Raw genomic sequence first — 21,151 nt, forward strand, 5'->3', positions numbered from 1 at the left:
AGACATTGGGTACATGATTTTAATAGTATGAGTCATTTCAGCCTACCTATGCCACACGTATTTCCCATTAATTAATCTTCTCTGATAACCTGTGATATGCATGCTAGCAAAAGTTTGGGTTCAGACACATCTGTCTAATTTTTCAGCTAAATTCCAATAAGGGATTGAGGACAAGGGAGTGTGGGGCAGGAGAGACTGCAGGCAGTATAAAATTAATTGTCTAGGGAACTCAGGGGAAATTAGACTGGTAGAGATGGTATATTTATACTTCTCTGGCACTGAATCCCATTCTCCTTTGCACTATATTTTAATCCCATTCAGTAATAACATTACTTAATGAATATTGAATATATGCCATGTGTTTTTATTTCAGTTATCAAAAACTGTACACACAATATATTACCTGTATTTTTGGTCAGATATCTTGCTATTGCTAGGCTCTGGTGAAGGTTCAATCCATCGACTTCCAAAACGGGAACTTTGCCAAATGGAAGAGCTTAAAATAAAATGAGCAAAGAATCAACTTCCAGAACAAAATCAAGTTATAATGCTTCCATTTTACTGATAATTGTGGAAATAAAACATGATGGTAACGTTACAGAATTCTTGAATATTTATTCTAGAAGGGACATTAGGCATCCTCTAGTGGCATCTTTACATTTTACAAGTTTAAAAAAAGAGAGTTGTTAGAAAAAGAAACAGACTCACAGACATAGAGAACAAATGAGTGGCTACAAGTGGAGAGAGGGAAGAGGGGAGGGACAAGATAGAGGTGGGGGAGTAAGAGGTACAAACTATTCGGTATAAAATAAGCTACAAGGATATATTGTACAACATGGGGAATACAGCCAATATTTTATAATAACTATGGATGGAGGATAACCTTTAAAAATTGTGAATCACTATATTGTGCATCTGCAACTTATATAATATTGAACAGCGACTATGCCTCAATTTTTTTAGAAAAGGGGAAAAGAAGAGTTGTTAGAAGAGCTGCTATAGACTTAGTGACAGAACTGGGTCTAAACCCCAAGTTCACAGTGATACTATCGATATATATTATACATTATCTCACATACTTACGATATAATTTTTTTAAACTTTTAAAGCCTTATTAAATTTTCAGTCCTCAGAGATTACATTAATTATTCTTTAAAACCATAGTCTGAGGAATACGAAGAGTTTGATATTGAGTTATGACAAGGAACTTAGCCGCATTCTGATTGATCATTTGAAGTATATAGTAAGCGACAAGCATATTTGTACAAATATAGGACAGACTCATAGCAGGTGTATTAATATTTATCTGTAAATGCTACTTTGTTTTCTTATCTAAACCTATTATATTTTTGTCAGAGAATAATTTATTATTCTTCGTTATAGAAAAATTCTAAGTTGAAGATAAATAAAAATAATTCTACCACACAATGATAAATATTTTAATTGCTTTCCCATATATATATCAAAACAAAATCATAATGTATATATGTTTGTAAACCACTTTTTTAAATTTGATAATACCTTTTAAAATCTTTCTAAATCAATAAAACATCATTTTTTAAAGCATACATTTTTCCATATGAATTAATCACAATTTTCCCAACCAGTGCCTTAGGTTGGGACATATAATTATTTTGGAAAGAGGGAAAAGAATAAAGTGCCACTCATAATCCCATGACTGTAACACAGCTACTAGAATCAACCTTCAAGCGTCTTTCGTTTGCACTGAATAAGTACAAGATGAACTACAGTTCACATCAGGAATAAAAACATCTTTGAACACTTACCTAATAAGTGTGCCAAGTACTATTCCAGGTGTTTGAGATACTGCAGTGAGCAAAACAAAGTCCCAAATAAAACTGATACAAACTGTGATGCCTTATTTGAAGCAAAGTATGTAATCAAGAGGGAATTAACATGCCTGACATTTTGAGGGGAGCTTCCTTTTGTGCTAGGCATTGTACTAAATATTTAACGTGCCCATTCAGTCTTCTGGTACTTACAACAACCCTATGAAGTAGGTATTAACTACCATCTCATTTTATAAATGAGGAAATGAGATGAAGAGAGGTTATAGAAGTAGTCCAGATCACACACCTGATAGAGGAGAGAGCCAAGTGAGAGGTGAAATCCAGTTGGAACTCTTACTCAGCTGTTTTCTAGTTCTAAGAGCCATGTTTTTGAAAGACATTAAAAATCAAAGCAAGCCCAGAGGATAGTATCCAAGTTAGAGAGGGTCTGAAAATCACATGATATGAGGATTGGCTGAAGAACTTCTACCACTCTTCACTGAAGAGGACAGAACAAATGAAGTGGAACATAAAAACCATCTCCAATATGGCATAGCTATCAAATGGAAAAATAATCTTACTTATTTGGACTATCTCTAAAATGCAGAATGAGAACCAAGAAGAAATTTTTAAAGGGCATACTTTAATTAATTAATTAATTTTTTGGTGGTGGGCTGCGTTAGGTCTTTGTTGCTGCGCGCGGGATTTTCCCCGGTTGCAGCGAGCGGGGGCTACTCTTCGTTGCGGTGCGCGGGCTTCTCATTGCGGTGGCTTCTCTTGTTGCAGAGCACGGACTCCGTAGTTGTGGCTCGCGGGCTCTAGAGCGCAGGCTCAGTAGTTGTGGCGCAAGGATTTAGTTGCCCCGCGGCATGTGGGATCTTGCCGGATCAGGGCTTGAACCCGTGTCCCCTGCATTGCCGGGCAGATTCTTAACCACTGCACCACCAGGAAAGTCCTAAAGGGCATATTTTAACTCAAGATGAAGAATAATTCTGTTACCTTTGGAGCTATTACAATGGAATGTGTTTTCTTATGAGGTGGTAAGCTTTCAGCTACTGGAAGCATTTTAGCCAAGCTTGGAATAATTGCCAACAATTGGAATATGGGCTGCATCTAACAAGAAGCAATTTAAGAAGACAAATGCTAAGTCCTTTATTTGGTTCCAGAAAAAAAGAATTTCATGGTGTTGGAGTTGTAACTTAACAGGAGCACCTGTCAAAAAGCTTTAAGAGATTTAGTGGTGCTGAATGCAAGGCCTCAGTATGATATGGCTGCCAACATAGCTACTGTGATCTTGGTAAAACGTCTTAGGAAAATGTCTACACTTGTGCCAGGAGTGATGGTCCCATTCTGCTCTGTGCTGTTCCTATGCTTGCAGGCACAGGCACTACACGTAAATTAGCAGACAGAGTCTAACAGAAGCTTGTTCTACTTGGGTGGTGAGCAAACCCAAACCAGGGGAAATAAATGGAACACTCCAGGAAGAGAAGAGAGTTGTCCTTTGAACCTAGATGTGATTGCAGATCTCAGACAGTCCATAGGAAACAGTACCTAAATCAAGAAGTAGAGTCAGGGGTGGGAAGGGTGGACTGAATTTCACAATAATGATCAGAGAAACGATCAAGGAAGCTCCAAAAGTTGACATCTAAATAGAGATACAGGTAATGAGTTACCTAGGGACTCAATTCTGAATTCAGCCAAAGACCTTCCTTATCTTCAGAGCGTTTTCATTAAACTGACTATACTGCAATGGCTTTTTCTCTATGATGTCTTGAATTTACTAAATGTCTTATAATAACTGGATGTGAGAGAAAAAATAATTTGTTCTCCGTGGATTAAAATGGTAAGTCCAAGACCAATGTATGAAAGCCACATGGACATAATTTCAATTTTGTATAAGGAAGATTCTTTTAAGTTTTCCTCCCTCTTCTTTCTGTTCTCCCTTCCCAGAATTTCATGGAGATGTTGGACCTCCTAAACTGGTTCATTCTCAATTTTCCTTATCTTTTTTCTCTTATTTTTCGTTTTTTTCCTATTGTGCTTTCTGGGGGATTTACTTAGTTTTCATCATTTTATTGATTTCTTTGTATCCGACATTCATTTCCAAGAACTTTTTGTCTCCGTACATTCCTTTAAGATTGTATAGAATATCTTCTCTTTTCTCTGAGGATTTTATATTTTTGAACTTGTTTTCTTGCTATACCATCTTGACATCTCCAGAGGTGTTTGGTTTTAGGTCTGTTTTATATTAGAGAGTTTTCGCAAATATGGGTTAACTTTTGACTTGCCATTACTATTTAAAAGGGCAAAGAAGTAAAAGCTCACTGGAATCTCAGTGTGCATAGGAGGGGCTTGCCCACAGATTGGGCTAGGCAAATTCATTGAGGGATCCCCATCTGTTCAGTATCTGTTAGACATTTTTCTTAGACTGATCAGCTTCCCCAGAGAGAATTCCTCCCATTTCCTGTGTGAGGGATATTAGTCTGGTTGCCATTGATTGTAGAGCAGGGGAAAGGGCTGTTGGTCCCACCATCTAGTTTCTAGATTTCCACTGAATGCCATGTTTACTGTAGCATTGTGTCCGAGACATGCCTGGTGTCCTAGAATCCTCTGGTCCATCCTCTTGAAAGTAATCTCTATGCTTCTTCCAGGGAGAGAGAGGGAACTTGTGGTCATACTGCTTCTTCATATTTTTTCAGGCAACCCTGTATCAGCTCAGCTCTTAAAGTTATCTTTTGCAACCAATTCCTGACCCTTTGGAGGATCTCTGGGGTGATTTAGCTTGCCTTCTCCTCCTCCAGGCTTATATTTGAGCATCACTGGCCTTAATGGTAAGTCACCTTACCATTCTTTGACCGGTTTTCTAGCTTCCAGAATTTTGTGCTATCATATTCAAGGTTGATTTCTTTGTCCTTGGGGGGGGTGGTGACTTTTTTTTAAGTACTTTAATGTTATTAAAGGAGAGATTAAACACATGTGTACAATCTACCAGGTTTGACCAGGAAGAAAATTTTAATAGAAATATCCAATGATATTCTAGATTATAGCAGAGGGGATGGTCATAGCGAGTTTCAAACACTAGAGAGCATCCCTAAATTGGACAGGAGACGATACCAGATACAATTTGTAATAGAAACTGCTTTTCAATATCTATTCTTTGCTTTTTTTTCTCAAAGTAATAAAATCCTGGATTTTTAGCTGGGAAAATGGTTGTCCACAATAAAGTCAACGTTTCCCAGCTTCCTTTGCAGTAATGCATGACCACGTGACTAATTTCTTGCCAAACAGATATAACTGATGCGATGTGTGCAACTTTCTGGTCAGGCTGTTAAAAGGAAGAGGTGTGTTCTCTTCCCTCTTCTGCACTTTCTGTGAGTTGGAATATGGAAGGAGGGTGAACTGTTCACACTGTGTCAATAAGAACCCACTACGGGTGCAGATGAACAGAAATGAAAGAGCCTCATCATTGACAACATCATGGGGTAGAACTGCTATACTAACTTGGGCTTTTATGCAAAAGAAATACATTTTTATCCTCTTTAAGCCATTTTTGTGTTGGGTGTATGTTAAAGCATTTGAAACTGTAACTTAACCATCACTAACTTGAAGATCCCTTTCAATTCTAAGAATATGTGAAAACATTAAGAAAATGCAGTAATTCCATTTTTAATAACATAATGAAAAGTTAAGGTAGAATAGGGTATAAAGAATACAAAGAACTTATATCTAAAAACTAAGAGGCAGAATTTGTTATATGTAATACCTCCACAACTTGCTATTCATCTTGACTTATTTAATGGATAAATTTAATATTCACCTATTTTATGTCCACAGAAGCTCATGTACAAATTCTGATATCAGAAGAAATGCTCGGATATTAAACGTAAAGTTTCAGAAGAACAGGAAATAAGATATTCTATCCCATCGGAGAAGAGTTCTCTGATAAGAAAAGGAGTAATTACAGGGGCAATGACTTCAGAGAAACTCATGCTTCCAAAAGTCAAGTGGCAATACTTATTGTGAATATATCAATTATCATGGTATTATTTTTGTTGGCATTATCTAGTGCAAATAACTTGGGCTATAGTATTAGATGGACCTGTGTTTGAAAATCAGCTGTACCTTGCTAGGGCTGTGAACTTGGAAAAAATACCTAAACTCTGTGTGCTTCCAACTATAAAATTAATAGTTAATCCAACTATAAAATAGAAACAATAATACATCCCGTGTTGACGTGCTAGAGAAATTAAATGAAGTAGGGTCTGCAGACTATCCAATTCTGATAGCCTACAAATGCTATATAGTTGTTTTCTTCAGCTTCATCTTTATCTGAAATTTTAATAATCTAGCATAAAGATATAAATTTTAGACACTTAATATTTAGTATTTCCAGGGAACATGGCAAGCATCTAGAGGATGACTTACAACTTAACTGAAAACCACACACTTTTGTTTGTTTAATAATATTTCTAATTCTTCCTCACTGTCCTGAGTGCTAAGTAGCATGTTTTCATTGTGTTACCCGCCCAATTTGTAAATTTGCTCTTTCCTCTGATCAGACAGACCCCAGTTTTGTTCACGTACCCACCCCTCTCTTATATGGTCACAAAGTCTCATGAAAACTGCTTCCATCCCCTACTTCAGAGGTGGACTAGATGATTCTAAGGTTCCTCCCATTCCCTTTGCCAATGATTGGTTCAGAAATGGACACGTGACCCAATCTGAGCCAGTGAAACATGAGAGGTTTGCTGAGGTCCCCTGGAAAGTTTTTCCTCATTCTTCTGGGAACACTTAAGGAAGCAGTGCTTTCTCCTCTAGCCTCTCAAAATTGCTTTTCAACACTGCGAGGCTGGAATTGCAGCAAACATATTGCTACCAGCTTCATGATTTAGCCAACACACTGAGGAGGAAAAATGGATAAAGCCATCCTTTGAAACCTGGCCTACTTCTGGATTTTCAGTTATGTGGTACAATTCATTTCCTTGTTATTTAAGCCATCTTAGTTTTGTTTTCTATTACAGCAGCTTATCTTATCTACCATCCAAATATTATTGATATCTGAGTAAGCCCAGGCTAGTCCAATGGTCAAAAGTTTGACTTCAGTATTTCCTCCATTTCAGCTCTTTTGATAAAGCTTCATGTTGTGTTATTTTTATATGCCCCCTCTGTCAGGTTTGTGTTTTCACCTCAGTAGGAAATTTTCTGGGTCACAGAGCATTTATTTAACTTGCCTGAACTGCTGCTTCTCAGTGTAAAGCTACATGAGATTTTAAAACCTTTCTATTTTCCTTTCTCTGAGGAAAGACAAAAGGTTCTGGAAACATTTTCTCTACATACATTTCCATGAACTACATTTGTGCTACTTACTTGACTTGATTTCAGGCCAATCAGATTGTTCTATTCTGTGGTCTTCATACTTTATGTCCAAATATGCAAATATATAACGAATAATTTCTGCTCTCCCCCTCATATTAAAATAAGTGAGTTTGTAGTTTGGCATGGTGCGATTCTGGAAGGAGGAAAATAGAGGAATTATTTTAACAGCCCTCTAGAGATGTTTCAACATTTTTCTTGGAGGACTTTTTGAAAACTTTTTGGCATCTTCTGAGATAACCAGAGATATTAGAAGATATTTCAAAACCAGAATTATAAATCACTACCCCAATAACATATGGAGAAAACTTGATAGAAATAAAATCTTGACTCTCTTTAAGAACTAGATGGAATATTCCAGTGAAATAATCAAATTCCAGTTTTATTTGTAAAAAGACATCAGAGTAATAGGGTATCTATATACCAAACTTCAGAGAATGGAGTCAAAGACTTTGCATTTTAAGAATTTTTTGTCCTGCCTTTAGACACATAATGAATGGTGTCGACATTTGGTTTGTTGTTTGCTTTGGTGACACAGCTGAGTTTGTGAGGACAGCTGGGTAAGGATTGCAAGAGCAGGGTACACACACAAGGCATGTAAAACCAGCCATGTCAACCTGTCATCTCCTCTCTTCCCTCCCCTGTTGCTTTTCCCTCAGGGAATCCAAAAGACTTGAGGAAATATTTCTCTCTTCTTTTGCTGCATCCATGCTGCTGGGTTTTATTGTGTTGCTTACACATACAAACATACCCCATCTTGGGGACCTCTGCTGGGATGGGACAATGGTAGGCATACTTCTTTATTCTCTTTATAGAGGAGCGAGGAAGAAAGAAAGCAAACATTTCTTACGTTTTAGAAAGTTTGCTAAAACCGGCTATATTGGTTAGATGGAGGTCATTATAATTTTGTGAGTTCGTGATTTGTACTATTTCATTTCCATTGTTTATAAGCTTTACAGTTAATGATTTTAAGCACTAATAGTAGAATGTATTATAATCTTATAATGATTAGGCAACTGAGAAAGAAATATTTTCATCTGAAGTTCGGTTCTTCCACTTAATTTCTGTATAACTTTGGGCCAGTCAACAAAATCTCTCTGAATTTCAAAGTCCACTTTTTATAAATAGAGATACTAATATGGATTTGGGGTTTTAATGAGGTAACACATGCAAAGCATTTAGCAGAATGCTAAACACTTAATTATTAGCTGTTAATAACTTTGAATTCATTCTATAGTCAAGAATAAACACCACGATTACATCACACTAAAAATTAATAATTATAGTAATTCAATAAAAATCATAAATAACACTTATTTAAAGAGGTGAGATTAAATACTTTATTCTCTACTAAGGAAGTCTTTCAAAGATATTAACAGAATATTAGATTAAAAGTTGAGCTCAGGGCTTCCCTGGTGGCACAGTGGATAAGAATCCGCCCGCCAATGCAGGGGACACGGGTTCGAGCCCTGGTCCGGGAAGATCCCACATATCGCAGAGCAACTAAGTGCGTGCGCCACAACTACTGAGCCTGCGCTCTAGAGCCCGTGAGCCACACCTACTGAGCCTGCATGCCGCAACCACTGAAGCCCGTGCTCCGCAACAAGAGAAGCCACCGTGATTAGAAGGCCACGCACAGCAACAAAGAGTAGCCCCCACTCGCCGCAACTAAAGCCCGTGCAGCAGTACGTAAATAAAATAAATTTCTTTTAAAAAAAAAAGTTGAGCTCAAGTCGCAAAACAAAATCCATCTGAAGTCACATGACATAAAAGATCAAACACAAATCATAAAAATTTAGATTGCTAAGCTCATATCTCAAGTACATGTGTATCTCAAGTGTCTGTGGAAAGGACGACCAGAAATAACCCATTGCCTATCTAGACCCCCTCAGGATCCAGGAAATGATGGTGATGGTGATTCCTAGCGAATCCGTTTCTCTGGGCCCGGGTTTTCCATGTGTAGATATTGTGGAGCGGGTGCTCCTTGTTAGAGACAGAGTCACCCTAACATTCCACGTCCTGTCCACTTCCATTAGCTAGTCTTGTCACCACCCAAGTGAACTGTGACACATGCCACACATCAGTACGTGAGGGGATGTTCTCTGTCAAGAATTCACTAGAGTAAGCTCACGAAAATTCCAAGATCTATGGCCCCAAATTCCTTTGGAGGAGAAATACGTATATAGGAAATTCACATCTGGGGCACTAAATGAAGTGCCCATCAGAACAATGAGATAGTTTCCCAAGTTTCTTGGAAATGCTGAGCTTAGAGATAGTGGGAAAGATGTGAGAACACAAAAATAGTCAATAAAAAGTGTAAAGTAATAAGTTTCCTTCAGAAAAAAAACATTTTACAGAATCAGAATAAAGGGAACACTCTTATGGAGGAAATAAAGAACGTAATTGTTACTGTTCCTTGGTCTATTTTAAAGATTGAAAGAACAAAAATAGCTTTCAGAGCGGAAGTGTCCTTCTGAGTTGGAGTTTTTATTTGAAAAGCATTTTACGCAATTTTTTAATTGAGTTTTTTAAGTTGCCAGTGCTTCCTAAGAAATTATGTATTTCTTATCAATATTACGTGTGTACACAGATTCATATATGTCCATAGGATCAACATTAAAAATTAAACATAACTTTTCCCATTTGGTCAAATACCACATAATTCTGCATGAAAATGAAGGGGTTGTTGCTTGTTGTTAATTTGCAAAAGCATGCTATTTTATATTGTATTTCATTCAGGTAAAGGAAACATTTAAAAATTCCTAGCCCAGGCTGGTAGCTGTCTATATTTCTCTGCAAATAGATCTTTAAATCTAAGATTTACCACAGGCCAATGGACATCTGGCAAATGCTTATCTTTCCTTCAAGAACATCCTTCAACTGTCATAACTCATTAATGAAGCTGTACTTGCACACCACATTTCTGTAGTTACTTGCATAATCATATTTTCTACTGAGCAAAAGTCTGGCTTCTTGATTTGTAAAGGTAGAAAACTCCAAACTTGAAGACTTTTGTCTTTTTAGGATATAAGTGCACATGGTATAACACAAAAAAATAAGTACTAAAGGTAAACACTGTTGGAAATATTTACTGACTCTAAAGATCCTATATTTTATAAGCTTTCACATGAAAACTACCAGGAGGAATATTCCAAGTAAATATTTCAATGGCCAATCAAAGCATAAGGAAATTTACAGCAAAGTCTAAAGACAAGTACAAGAACATATTTTGTCCCTCATAGCATTTAGCAGTATATCTGTTAACAGTAAATCTCACTTTGCTAAACCTTTTTTTCATAAGGATCATGAACTACAAGGATGAAGTTAAAACATATCCCTACCCCCGCCAAGGGATGCAGTGAGGATCAAGCTTAGGGTAGAGCAGGTGATGAAAAGGAATGACCAGTTCTGGAGGTACCCCTTCCACTTATTATCTGAGTGGCCTTGGGCAGGTCACTTGTTCCTGGCTTTACTTTCCTCACCTGTAAGATGGTAACGAAAATATTGTGTGTAAAGTACCAATACAGTGCTCCGTACTCTGTGATTTGATTGGACTCAAGATCATGTTCTTTGATAAACCTATTCTGCTGTAGGGACATAAAGAGTGAAAATTACATACAAAGAAGATATAAAGTTAGACTTAAGAGCAAGATAAACGTTGCCTGGACCAAATGAACAGAAACAAAATACAGTGAGCAGGACACGGCATTCTGAGAGAGGCAGTGGGCAGCCAGGAGCTTAGCTTCTTCAGAATAAAGGGGAATAAAACCCCTCCACACAAGATGGCCGGTTGGAGGGTCATACTGCTTGAAACTAGAGCCTGGCAGGCTTTTATATAAAATGTGTGAAAGGCCAAATTGCAAAACTCTAGCAAAACTGATAAGGAGGAAAATATATGAAAAGTCACAGACAGTTAAAATTCCAAATAAAAAGGGGTCATAATAGCAGATAAAATAGATTAAAAATCATAAGCTAACACTACAAATAACTATCACTGACTCTGAACACTTAAATGGAAACACTGAGAAACACATAAACTAACACAATCAAATCAAAAAGAAACTGAAACCCTGCGTTTAACAAGGAGTAAAGAAACAGAATTGGTAATTAGTCACACCCATGAATGACACCAGGCCCAGATGATTTTACAGGTGAATTTTACTTAATCCTCAGGGGAAAGATAATCCTTATCTTTTACAAGTAGTTTCAAAGAATAGAAAAACGGGAAAAGTGCAAAGACGTTAAAAGAGGAAAATTATAGGACTTCCCTGGTGACGCAGTGGTTGAGAGTCCGCCTGCCGATGCAGGGAACGCAGTTCGTGCCCCGGTCCGGGAAGATCCTACATGCCGCGGAGCGGCTGGGCCCGTGAGCCATGGCCGCTGGGCCTACGCGTCCGGAGCCTGTGCTCCGCTGCGGGAGAGGCCACAACAGTGAGAGGCCCACGTACCGCAAAAAAAAAAAAGAGGAAAATTATAGACTAAGCTCACTTATAAACATCCTAAATAACTTATTAGCTATTCAAATTTAGTAGTGTATAAAAAGATATTAAATATAATGTGGCACTGCACCCTGTAGGCCTGCAAGCCTTGTAGTTACCCAGCCTCTACAAGACCAAAGAAAGAGCCCGGGGTCAGTGACAGAAACAACAATGGTTATTGAATAGAGGATCTTACAGGTCTCAAGCGAAAGGTCCTGGAGAAACATCCCTCCGTTTAATGCAGACGGCAACAGGACATAGCAACAATCTTTGCTGCTCGGGGGAGGAGGAGGCTACCGTTTATAGGGGGGAATTGACAACAGGTGAGCTCATCGGTTACCAGGGAAACCAGCGGCGGGGCGGTGGGCAAGCACCTGGAGAGTTTCTGATTAAGCCGTATAATTAAGAGAACTGGATAGTCATGTGAGGGAAGCGGGGCCTGGTCGAGATGGGGATGTACAAAGATCTTGAGTGGCTTGATCATACATGTCATGACAAGATGAGGCTTATCCCAGGAATGCAAGATGTTTCAACACCAAAACATTCATCTGTATAACATACTACCTCAATAGATTAAAAGGGAAAAACTCCAAGCCATATTGTCTTCTCAACAGATGCTAAATAAATGCTTAATTAATAAGCATAAAAGTAATCACTCATTTGTGATCAAAATTCTCAAAAAAACAAAGACAAACAAAAAACCCAAAGCTCTTAGTAAACTGGGAGTAAAAGAAAACTTCCTTCATCTAACAGAGTCTCTACAAAAAACAGAGCAAACGTCATACATAATGGGGAACAAAATAGAAGCATTTTCTTTAATGTGAGGAATAACCAGAAACCCCTCTTACCCCTATTTAACATGGTCCTGGATGGCCTGGCTAATTCAAGATTAGACAACAACAAATAACGCACGCAAGGAGTGGAAAGGAAGAGACAAAACTGTCCTTATTTGCAATAAAAATGATTGTCTATATTCAAAATCCAAGAGACTCTACAGATAAATCTGATCCTAAATTTCAAATGGAAATGCTAAGGACTAAAATAGCCAAGAAAGATTAAGGGAACAGAAAGAGAGGACCTGACCTACCAGATAGCAAGACATATATAAAGCCACATAATTACGGTAATGTGATGTTTGTTCACGACTAGATATAGGGAGGTGCATGAAGTCTCGAAACAGAACCTCAGATATACTACAGACAAGATATTACAGTGGGGGCATAAAGGGACTAGACTAAAATGGTTTGGAGACAAAAGAGGAAAAATATACATAATGAGACCTTGAATTCCCATAATACATAGAAATAATACCTAGGTGGGTTATAGACCTGAATGTGATTTAATTGGCCTATGCAAATTCCAGTGTCATGCTGGTCTCTTACTTCCTGTTAGCTTCATTTCTGAGCCCTGCCACTGTCATTCTGTGTTAGGAATCCCATGTAGGGGAAGCTGTGTCTATTTCCTGAAATGATATAGAAACAAGAAGGAAAAAGTTTGATTGTGCTTAAGGATCTCCTTTACATCTAAAAATTAACTGTTTTCCTCCCACTCCAAAGCAAACCATGTGAAGTTCCTGATTCAGCAGATAAATAAAAAGCTGACTTAGACTTCTTTTTGAAAAATAAGATATAGGGAGTTCCCCGGTGGTCCAGTGGTTAGGGCTCTGCACTTCCACTGTAGGGGGCATGGGTTCGATCCCTGGTTGGGGAACTAAGATCCCACAAGCTGCGTGGCACGGCCAAAAAATAAATAAATAAAATAAATCATTAAAAAAAAAGAAAAACAAAAATGTATACAGTTTCTTAAGGAACATATGGATGGATGACTAGCAAATACCCTGGATAGAAACTTCCACATATGAACTCATATGAATGTAGCCATTAAGTACAAAAGAAAATATAGCTTTTGATATATGCTAAACTAGTTTAGAAATTATTTTACATAGAAAATAATAGTGTTTTCAAAAAATTCTACCTTGGGTATTTCCTTTCTTTCTCCTAGGTTTGTGGCTCTTTTTACTTTATATAACATGGATACATTTCAGCTGATTAACAAAAACAAAACACAGGAATGTTTACTCCCAGAAGCAATTTTCATGCAGTCAATGAACATACGAAGTATCTTAATAAAACCATTTAATTTTAGCTAAGCCTTTATTCTAATCTGTATATTGCTATAAGAGCACAGTAAAACACAGTCTCAAAAATTCTAGGGTCTCTGCCAGAGAAGTGACAACGATCCAAACTCAACTCTCTGGCAAAGGAGGCTAACGTTCAAATACTTTGTTATGCACCTTAAAGATTTCAGCAGGTAATTGAAAAAAGGGATAGAATCGTGCGAGTCATTTTGATGGACAGAAAGCTTACAAATAAGGAATTAAGTATTAACCATTTTACAATTCAATCCAATAACAGAGTATAAGACAGTCACTCAGACAAGTATAGCATATGACAGTAATAAAAATAAACCTAAAATGCAGGGTGAAGACTATCTCATTTCTAATCTTTGTACAGTTCAATCAGATCACTTACTTAGGTTGTGTCTCTGTGGAGTCTCTAGTATCTTCTATGCTCTTGTACGTGACTGTATCTTGGGTTTATATGATGAGTAAGTTACAGTCACAAGCCAATGTGAGCAGAGGTGGCTTACTGCCACCTAAGTCTCTTCCTTCATTTCTTAGATGAAATATGCCTGCCAAAAAGCGCAAGTCTGCAGCCTTCTAGTTATTCTTGGCATTTTATAGGATCTCTGTGTAGAAATAACCTAAGGTGTTTGCATACAGTTGGTAAAGTCAAAGTTATAGGTGCTGAAGTGTGCCTATAGCTACATGTTCATTTGTTTTTCAAGTCTTAGAACCACAGGCCCTAGGGGAGAAAGAAGACGTGAGTGTATCTCTTTACAGATACACACATGGATTGCTTCCTCACTTCACTAGATCTGCTTGGCGAGTCCTTGGCTGACCACCTCGTCACTGGAGCTCTCCTCAAACAGACTCATCCTTTACCTGCTCGCTGTTCATTCATCACAGCATCTGACAACATAATGTATTTTATTGGTTCGTTCTCACCCTCCCCCAGTGGAATGTAAGCTCCACAAGGGCGAGCACTTCATTGTTTACTGTTGTGTCCTTAGTGTCCACAGGAGTGCCAGGCACATTATAAGCACTAACATATATTTGACGAATGAATGACCCCAATGTATATTTCCCCACAATTCATATTTTTACAAGGACTCTCTAAATTCTCATTGCTGGTAGTGTATTTCACTTACTATGTTTTCTTAGAAGGGCTGAAACTAAGTCTGCCTAAAACCAAGTTCCTTAACTGAGTTTGTAATTAATTTCTCAATCCAAAACTGTATTCCCCTTCTTGACCCCCTGACCTCAGTGCTGTCCTAACAGAACGCTCATCAACCGGAGTCAGATGACTAAGATTGCTGTTGTCGATAACATCATGAATGTACTAAAATGGCTATTATAGATATCATCATTGACGTACAAACTAAGGTGGTTTTTCAAGGGCAAGGTGAGCTAACAGACTCCCGAGCATGGACCACCTGGCCAGACACGTCCTATGACTCCCAAAACTATGATTAAGAAATGCCACAGAAATGGCATTAATTATAATTAATGATTATAATTATTATAAAATAATTAACCAAAATAATTAATTAATAATTAATCCCATCCTCTTTGTTCTTCCCCTTAAAAAATAAAAACCCTAACTCAAAGACCAAGTTGGAGAGATCTGAGGCTTGTCTCCCACTCCCTTGCTGGTGCCCTGCAATAAATCCTTCCTCTGATGCAAATTCTCACTTTCAGAGTTTGGCTTTCTGTGCTGTGGGCACATGAGCCCTTCGCTCGGTTTCAGGATCATGTGGTTTAAAGTAAACCTGGAGGGGAAGATTCCCCTACATCTTGCTGATAATCCGATACAGATTAGTAACAAATGCCTAAATGTTTTAGAAATTTATTTTTTCAGTCCTTATTGCAGGAAGTAATTCCATCTACAATATTAGAACAGCACAGTGAAAAGATCCAGTGAAATACCTGTCTGGGCATTATTGAACTTGCAGATTATCCATGAAACATTTTAATGACAGTCTGGCTTTCAACTTCCAGAAAATGACACTCATAGGCAAGAATAGCAACCTATAAATCACGTAATATTTCCTCTTCTAAGTGCTTTAAACCTTGAAAAGTGTCTTTTCATCCATTTATTGTAAATATAAGAAATGAAATTAAATATATTAGTCTGTAAAAAGTCTAATTTAGAAGACATAAGTACAGCCCCTTACCTGCCAAAAAGATATATGTAACTCAAAATCAAGTGCCAACGGGATGGAAGCTATACAAAATTAACACACTGTATTTGTTATCTTTCACTAAGTTTTAACTTACACTTTAAAAAAGTCTTTTTGTCCTCACCTCGATTATTTTTAATCCCCATTTTAAAGATAAGGAAACAGAGATACAAGATACAAGGAAATTTGATAAATTGGCCAGGAATTTGGGATGGGATAAGCTAGGACTAAAGCCCAGGCCTTCTGATGACACATTTAATACTCTTTCCCTACATAATGCTTCGGTGGAAAAAATATCAGATATGCACAAAAAATAGCACTTTCCTCATTTTCTGTAACAATTTTCTGCTTTACAACCCATTCTGCTTGGCTGGTGGAAAACAAATCTTCGGTCAGGGGAGGGTTGGCCATTTGATCCTTGGTCATTGATCAACACGGGCTCTCCTGGAGTCTGCCCACTGGCTTTGTGTGTGTGGCTTTTGTACCAGCAGCACCCTGCTGCTTCTGCTACTTCCCTATCCTCATTCTGCTCAAATGTGGCAGTTTAGTCACTTACAATGCTGCCTAAGGTTCCAGCTGCCCACCACCCGACACAACTATCCCTTCAATGTGGTCTTGCCACCTCCTTGGCAACACAGTAGGGTCCTAGCATCCCTCTACTCAGGAACCACAGATTTCCCTCCCTCTCGTTCTATCCCCAACCCAGGTGGGGATACTGAAGAATCTCCTAGCCTACTACCAGCTGTGGTACTTTGGGCATGTTATTAACCTGTCTGTGCCTCGATTCCTTCATCTTTAGATGCAGATTTCCTCTACAACAAATATGTATTGAGTACGTAATCTTTGCCAAATACTGTTCTGGATAACAGAGGTAAAGCAGTAAACAAAAGAAGACAAAAGTCCTCACTGGCATGGAGCATTCTTACGATATTAGTAGTAACTCCCTCATAGGGTTTTGAGAGCATTTAATGAGTACATACCTATGTGCTTCAAGAGGTGTCTAATGCGTAGACACCTGTGAGTGTTAGCGATTGTTAATATCATTAGCAATTGTCTGAAGGGAGGATTGATTTCCTTCAAGCCTATGCTGACGGATTCTTGCCCTCTCGGTGGTTAGGTTTTGGAACTAAGAGCCAGGAAGAAAAGCAGTTGCTGGGCCACTTTTATTTTTCATGCTGCTTCATCCTTTCCCAAGGAAATATGCACAGAGCCAACTCTCTGTTTGAATGGAGGGAAGAGAAAGGTGAGAAATGCAGGGTGAAAACCCCATGTGGATCACCATCTCACACTCTCCCCATGAGGTGGTTATTTCTTCAAGCCACGTGCCCTTCACGGACACCCGGTGCATCCAGATTGGACCCTGTGCGTCCAGATTGGACCATATGAGAAATAACTGTGAATAAATGTGACAATTTGTTACACAATGTCCACACAATCACTGGAAGGACTATTACAATTTGATTGAATATATCTTCCTTTTCTCTAGTGGTTCCTATGTTGGAAAACTCTTACAACTCTGATATAATTAGCAAGTTCCCAACTGCTGTTCGAAACCCAACATTAACTCAGAGTCCAATTTTATTCTTGTTTTCCTTATTCTCCAACCTGGGTAGTAGTGTGGTCATACAAAGTACTAATGAGACTTCAGGTCTGGAGTACTGCCGGCTGGAGCCCTGGAATTGGAATCCCAGCCCTACTTCTTTCCCCCTCTGGAACCTTAGGCAGATCCCTAAGCATCAGTTTTCTCCTCTATAAAACAGTGATATAAAACTCATTCTTGGGCTTCTCTGGTGGCACAGTGGTTGAGAGTCCGCCTGCCGTTGCAGGGGACACGGGTTCGTGCCCCGGTCCGGGAGGATCCCACACGCCGCGGAGCAGCTGGGCCCGTGAGCCATGGCCGCTGAGCCTGCACGTCCGGAGCCTGTGCTCAGCAACGGAAGAGGCCACAGCAGTGAGAGGCCCGTGTACAGCAAAAAAAAAATTCTTATTTCTCAGAGTTGAAAGGATTAAACGGGTTAATATATTCAAGTCACTCTGCATTGCTTGGCAAGTGGTTTCTGCTTGATAAATATTACTGGTTATTACATATTTCTTTAATGGAAAAATAAATATAATATTTTAAAAATAGCTCACATTATTAGTTCCTCTTTATTTATTTTGGTAAAGGGGAAGTGTTCAACCAAACCCATTTCTACTTTTCTAGCTGCACTGTTGATGGAAAAAGAAGGAAGTCTCCAGAAGAAGACCACAGAGCTTCCTTCTCAGCTTCTAAAGCTTTTGGGTATATTTTACTTAATCAAACAATTTCCTTTTCACAGTCAGTTATTTGAGAAACTAAAAACATCTAAAACTAAAGTATTTAAACCTGGGATTGAGAAGGCAGGAAATGAAGAATGTTTCTTTTTCTCCTCCTTAACCTATTTGGGTAATTGAAATGTGCTTGCAAATTTTTAGTGTCTGTGTTTTCCCAGATTTCCACAGTGATAGCACTATTTTTCTTACCTGGCTCCTCAGGTACTGTGAAGAATAATAAAGTAATTATCGCCAAGAATGTGAGTAAATGTTTTACTGCCTAGCCTTTTGGTGGAAAGAGGATTCCCAGATACAAGCGAATAATATTAATAAAAATAGCTAATATTTGTTCATTCCTTCCTGTGGGCCGGCATTGAACAAAGGGCTTGCCATGTATTATCTCATTTAATGCCCACAAAATAACATCACAAATAGTTACATAACTTGACTGTGGTTACATAACCGACTAGGGCTTGTCATGAAAGTATTTCTAGAAGTAAAATTTCTCAAACATTTGAATCTTATTCATGAGATTGCATCTTTACTCTTCTATCAAGAATGGGGGCAATAAGCATTAAAACAGAGTAAGTTAACTTGTTTTTCAAGATTTTTCCAGATTTAATTCCTGTCCCCTCTGTATCATCACAACACACACTAAGAGGAAGGACCATGCATTAAATCCCACCTCTGCCTCCACCCTGTCATGTAAACACAAAGCAGTCCTCCTCTCAGAATGTCAGTTCTAGGAAAGTAAGAGTAGGCCCCGTGACCTCCAAAGTCACTTTCTGCTCTATTGTTCAATAACATAATTTTCCCCTGAAGACATTTCTCTGTCTTACATGAAAACTAAGTCCAAAAGGACACAAAGTTCTCGATTGAGGGTTACAAGGACATAAGCTATTTTGTCCTCTAATCTAGCAGCAAAGACAAGATACTCAGATCAAAGGTAGGTCACCCTCTCTGATAATCCCAGGATGGATTTCCTATTTATAGACACTAAAGTAATGCAGACAGGAGTGTAATTTAGGGAGAATTTTTTGGTGACAGTAAACCCTTTCCTAGAACTTATCGAGAAGCAAGCAGCCAAGCTGTATCTATTAAAATGATTTGCATATTTGGATTTTTTACATATTTTGAAAACATATTAATGCAAAGAGGTGTGTTTTTCTCATGAAATCTAGCAAAACAAGATTTTGGAGAAGAATGTATCCAAGAATTTCCAGGACTCTACAAAGGACTAATAACAGCAAACACTGATTATTTGTGCTAATCACGTACCTAGTACTAATGTTTTAATTTGTCAAATTCTCAAAGCAGCAGAGCCAATATTTTAGCTAGCTAGAGTGCCTTCAGAGTCTTTGCTATTAATCACTGCATTATATGGTCTCATAAATACATCACTAGAATGAAATATATAATAAATATATATTTATAATAAATATATTTCTATTATATTATTTAATATAAATATAAATGTATTTATAAATATATTAGAAATACAGTTTTAAATTTATATTAATTAAATAAATTTTAAAAATATTTCTGTGTATGTTACTTATGTATTTGTTATTTATATTTCTTACTCTTTCAGGCTTCTATAATTTGCTGATACTATTTCTTAGTATTATTTAACTATCTTTAGCCTGGCTGTACATATCAAGCAAACTTCTGATCTAAATTCTTTCTCTTAAGCATGTTTTTGTTTTGGGTTTTTTTTTCCATTTCATTCTAGAAATTGATTTTGCATGCCTTTGTATGAAATATGTAGGATTTCTAACAGAATCTTTCAGACTGACCTGTAATGCAAGGTGAGGAAATTGCTTAGAACAAAGGAAATCAGGAAATCTTGGTTTTGCTGACACAACTAACATCTGCTGTCCTGTGTCTACAAGGGAAACAGAGCTCCAGTGAAAGGAGAATTCTAAGTGATGAATACAGAAATTAGATGAAGCTTCAATCCTTGGAGCACAGACTTATACAAGAATATAAACATAAATACAGTTTTTATAAGCAAAGGAGAAGCAGCTTTCATCTATCGTGAAGGAACAGAAAGATCCAGAAAACAATAAACAAAGTTATGCTAAAAAATTTTTTCTGGCCTCCAAGATACAGTTTTGCTATGTGACTACTTTGGTCCTTCATGAGCCTGAGCCATATGGAGAGAAAACATCAGTTGTTAAATGCTGGAACCTAGTCCACAAAGGCTGGAAATGGTATGTTTCCTGGCAGTATGTACATCTTGTTAATATAAACAGTTTCAATAGCTCATGGGAAGCTACAGGCCTCAATTAGGATGAAATACCATAGTCTGGAGGAAAAGACCCAGAATTGTCTCTAAGGCCTGGGGTTTTGAAGAATTTATATAAATGGTAAAAATTTGACATCTGTAGACTGATGTCACAACTGAAAGAAGATAGATAAATGTGATTCTGAAAAGAATTGAATGCTTCCTAAATGTTAAAACGGTCCCTATGGCCCGTGTAACAATGTCAGACACCACGGTGCTGTGATCACAGCATTTTTGTTTAATTGCTTGCAAGGGTGGTTTTGACCATTTGGCTATTCACTTCCTTTTCAAAATCCATTTGATTTCCTCTCAAAGTTCTATTTCTTTCAAAGAGAGCAACTGCCTCAATCAAATACTTGTGTTTAACCAAGGAATGAAAAGCACAAAGAAATGAGTAATTAACATGAGATTATCGCTCAATTGACATTCACACAACCAACATGTATTGAACACTGGTACCAGCACTAGTAGATGTCTCCTGTAAAGGTTTTTTTTTATATAACATGTGCTTTTGGGTGTCTGGTAAGAACACTTTAAAAGAAAAAACTTTGTAAGACAATTTTCAGGTTTCCATCTCTATCTTAGATAAAAGATACTTTGATAGACAGGTGCAAGTATTCCCTTTCCCA

General features: G+C 37.8%; 1 protein-coding gene across 1 annotated transcript in view; it reads right to left on the reverse strand.

Moving 5' to 3' along the window:
* The window catches only part of HPGDS (hematopoietic prostaglandin D synthase), a 35,686-nt gene extending 21,496 nt beyond the window's left edge, over positions 1–14,190 (reverse strand). The window contains exons 1-3 of the mRNA XM_029234605.1: positions 14,173–14,190; positions 7,158–7,299; positions 404–496 (exon numbers count right to left, since the gene is read on the reverse strand). Coding sequence (XP_029090438.1) covers positions 404–496; positions 7,158–7,290 — 226 coding nt within the window. The 5' untranslated portion in view covers positions 7,291–7,299; positions 14,173–14,190. The remainder of the gene's footprint in view (positions 1–403; positions 497–7,157; positions 7,300–14,172) is intronic.
* Between the last annotated feature and the right edge of the window lie 6,961 nt (positions 14,191–21,151).

This window comes from Monodon monoceros, unplaced genomic scaffold (assembly GCF_005190385.1).
Source record: "Monodon monoceros isolate NGI ecotype Baffin Bay Population unplaced genomic scaffold, NGI_Narwhal_1 Super_Scaffold_20, whole genome shotgun sequence".
Classification (NCBI taxonomy): Eukaryota; Metazoa; Chordata; class Mammalia; order Artiodactyla; family Monodontidae; genus Monodon; species Monodon monoceros.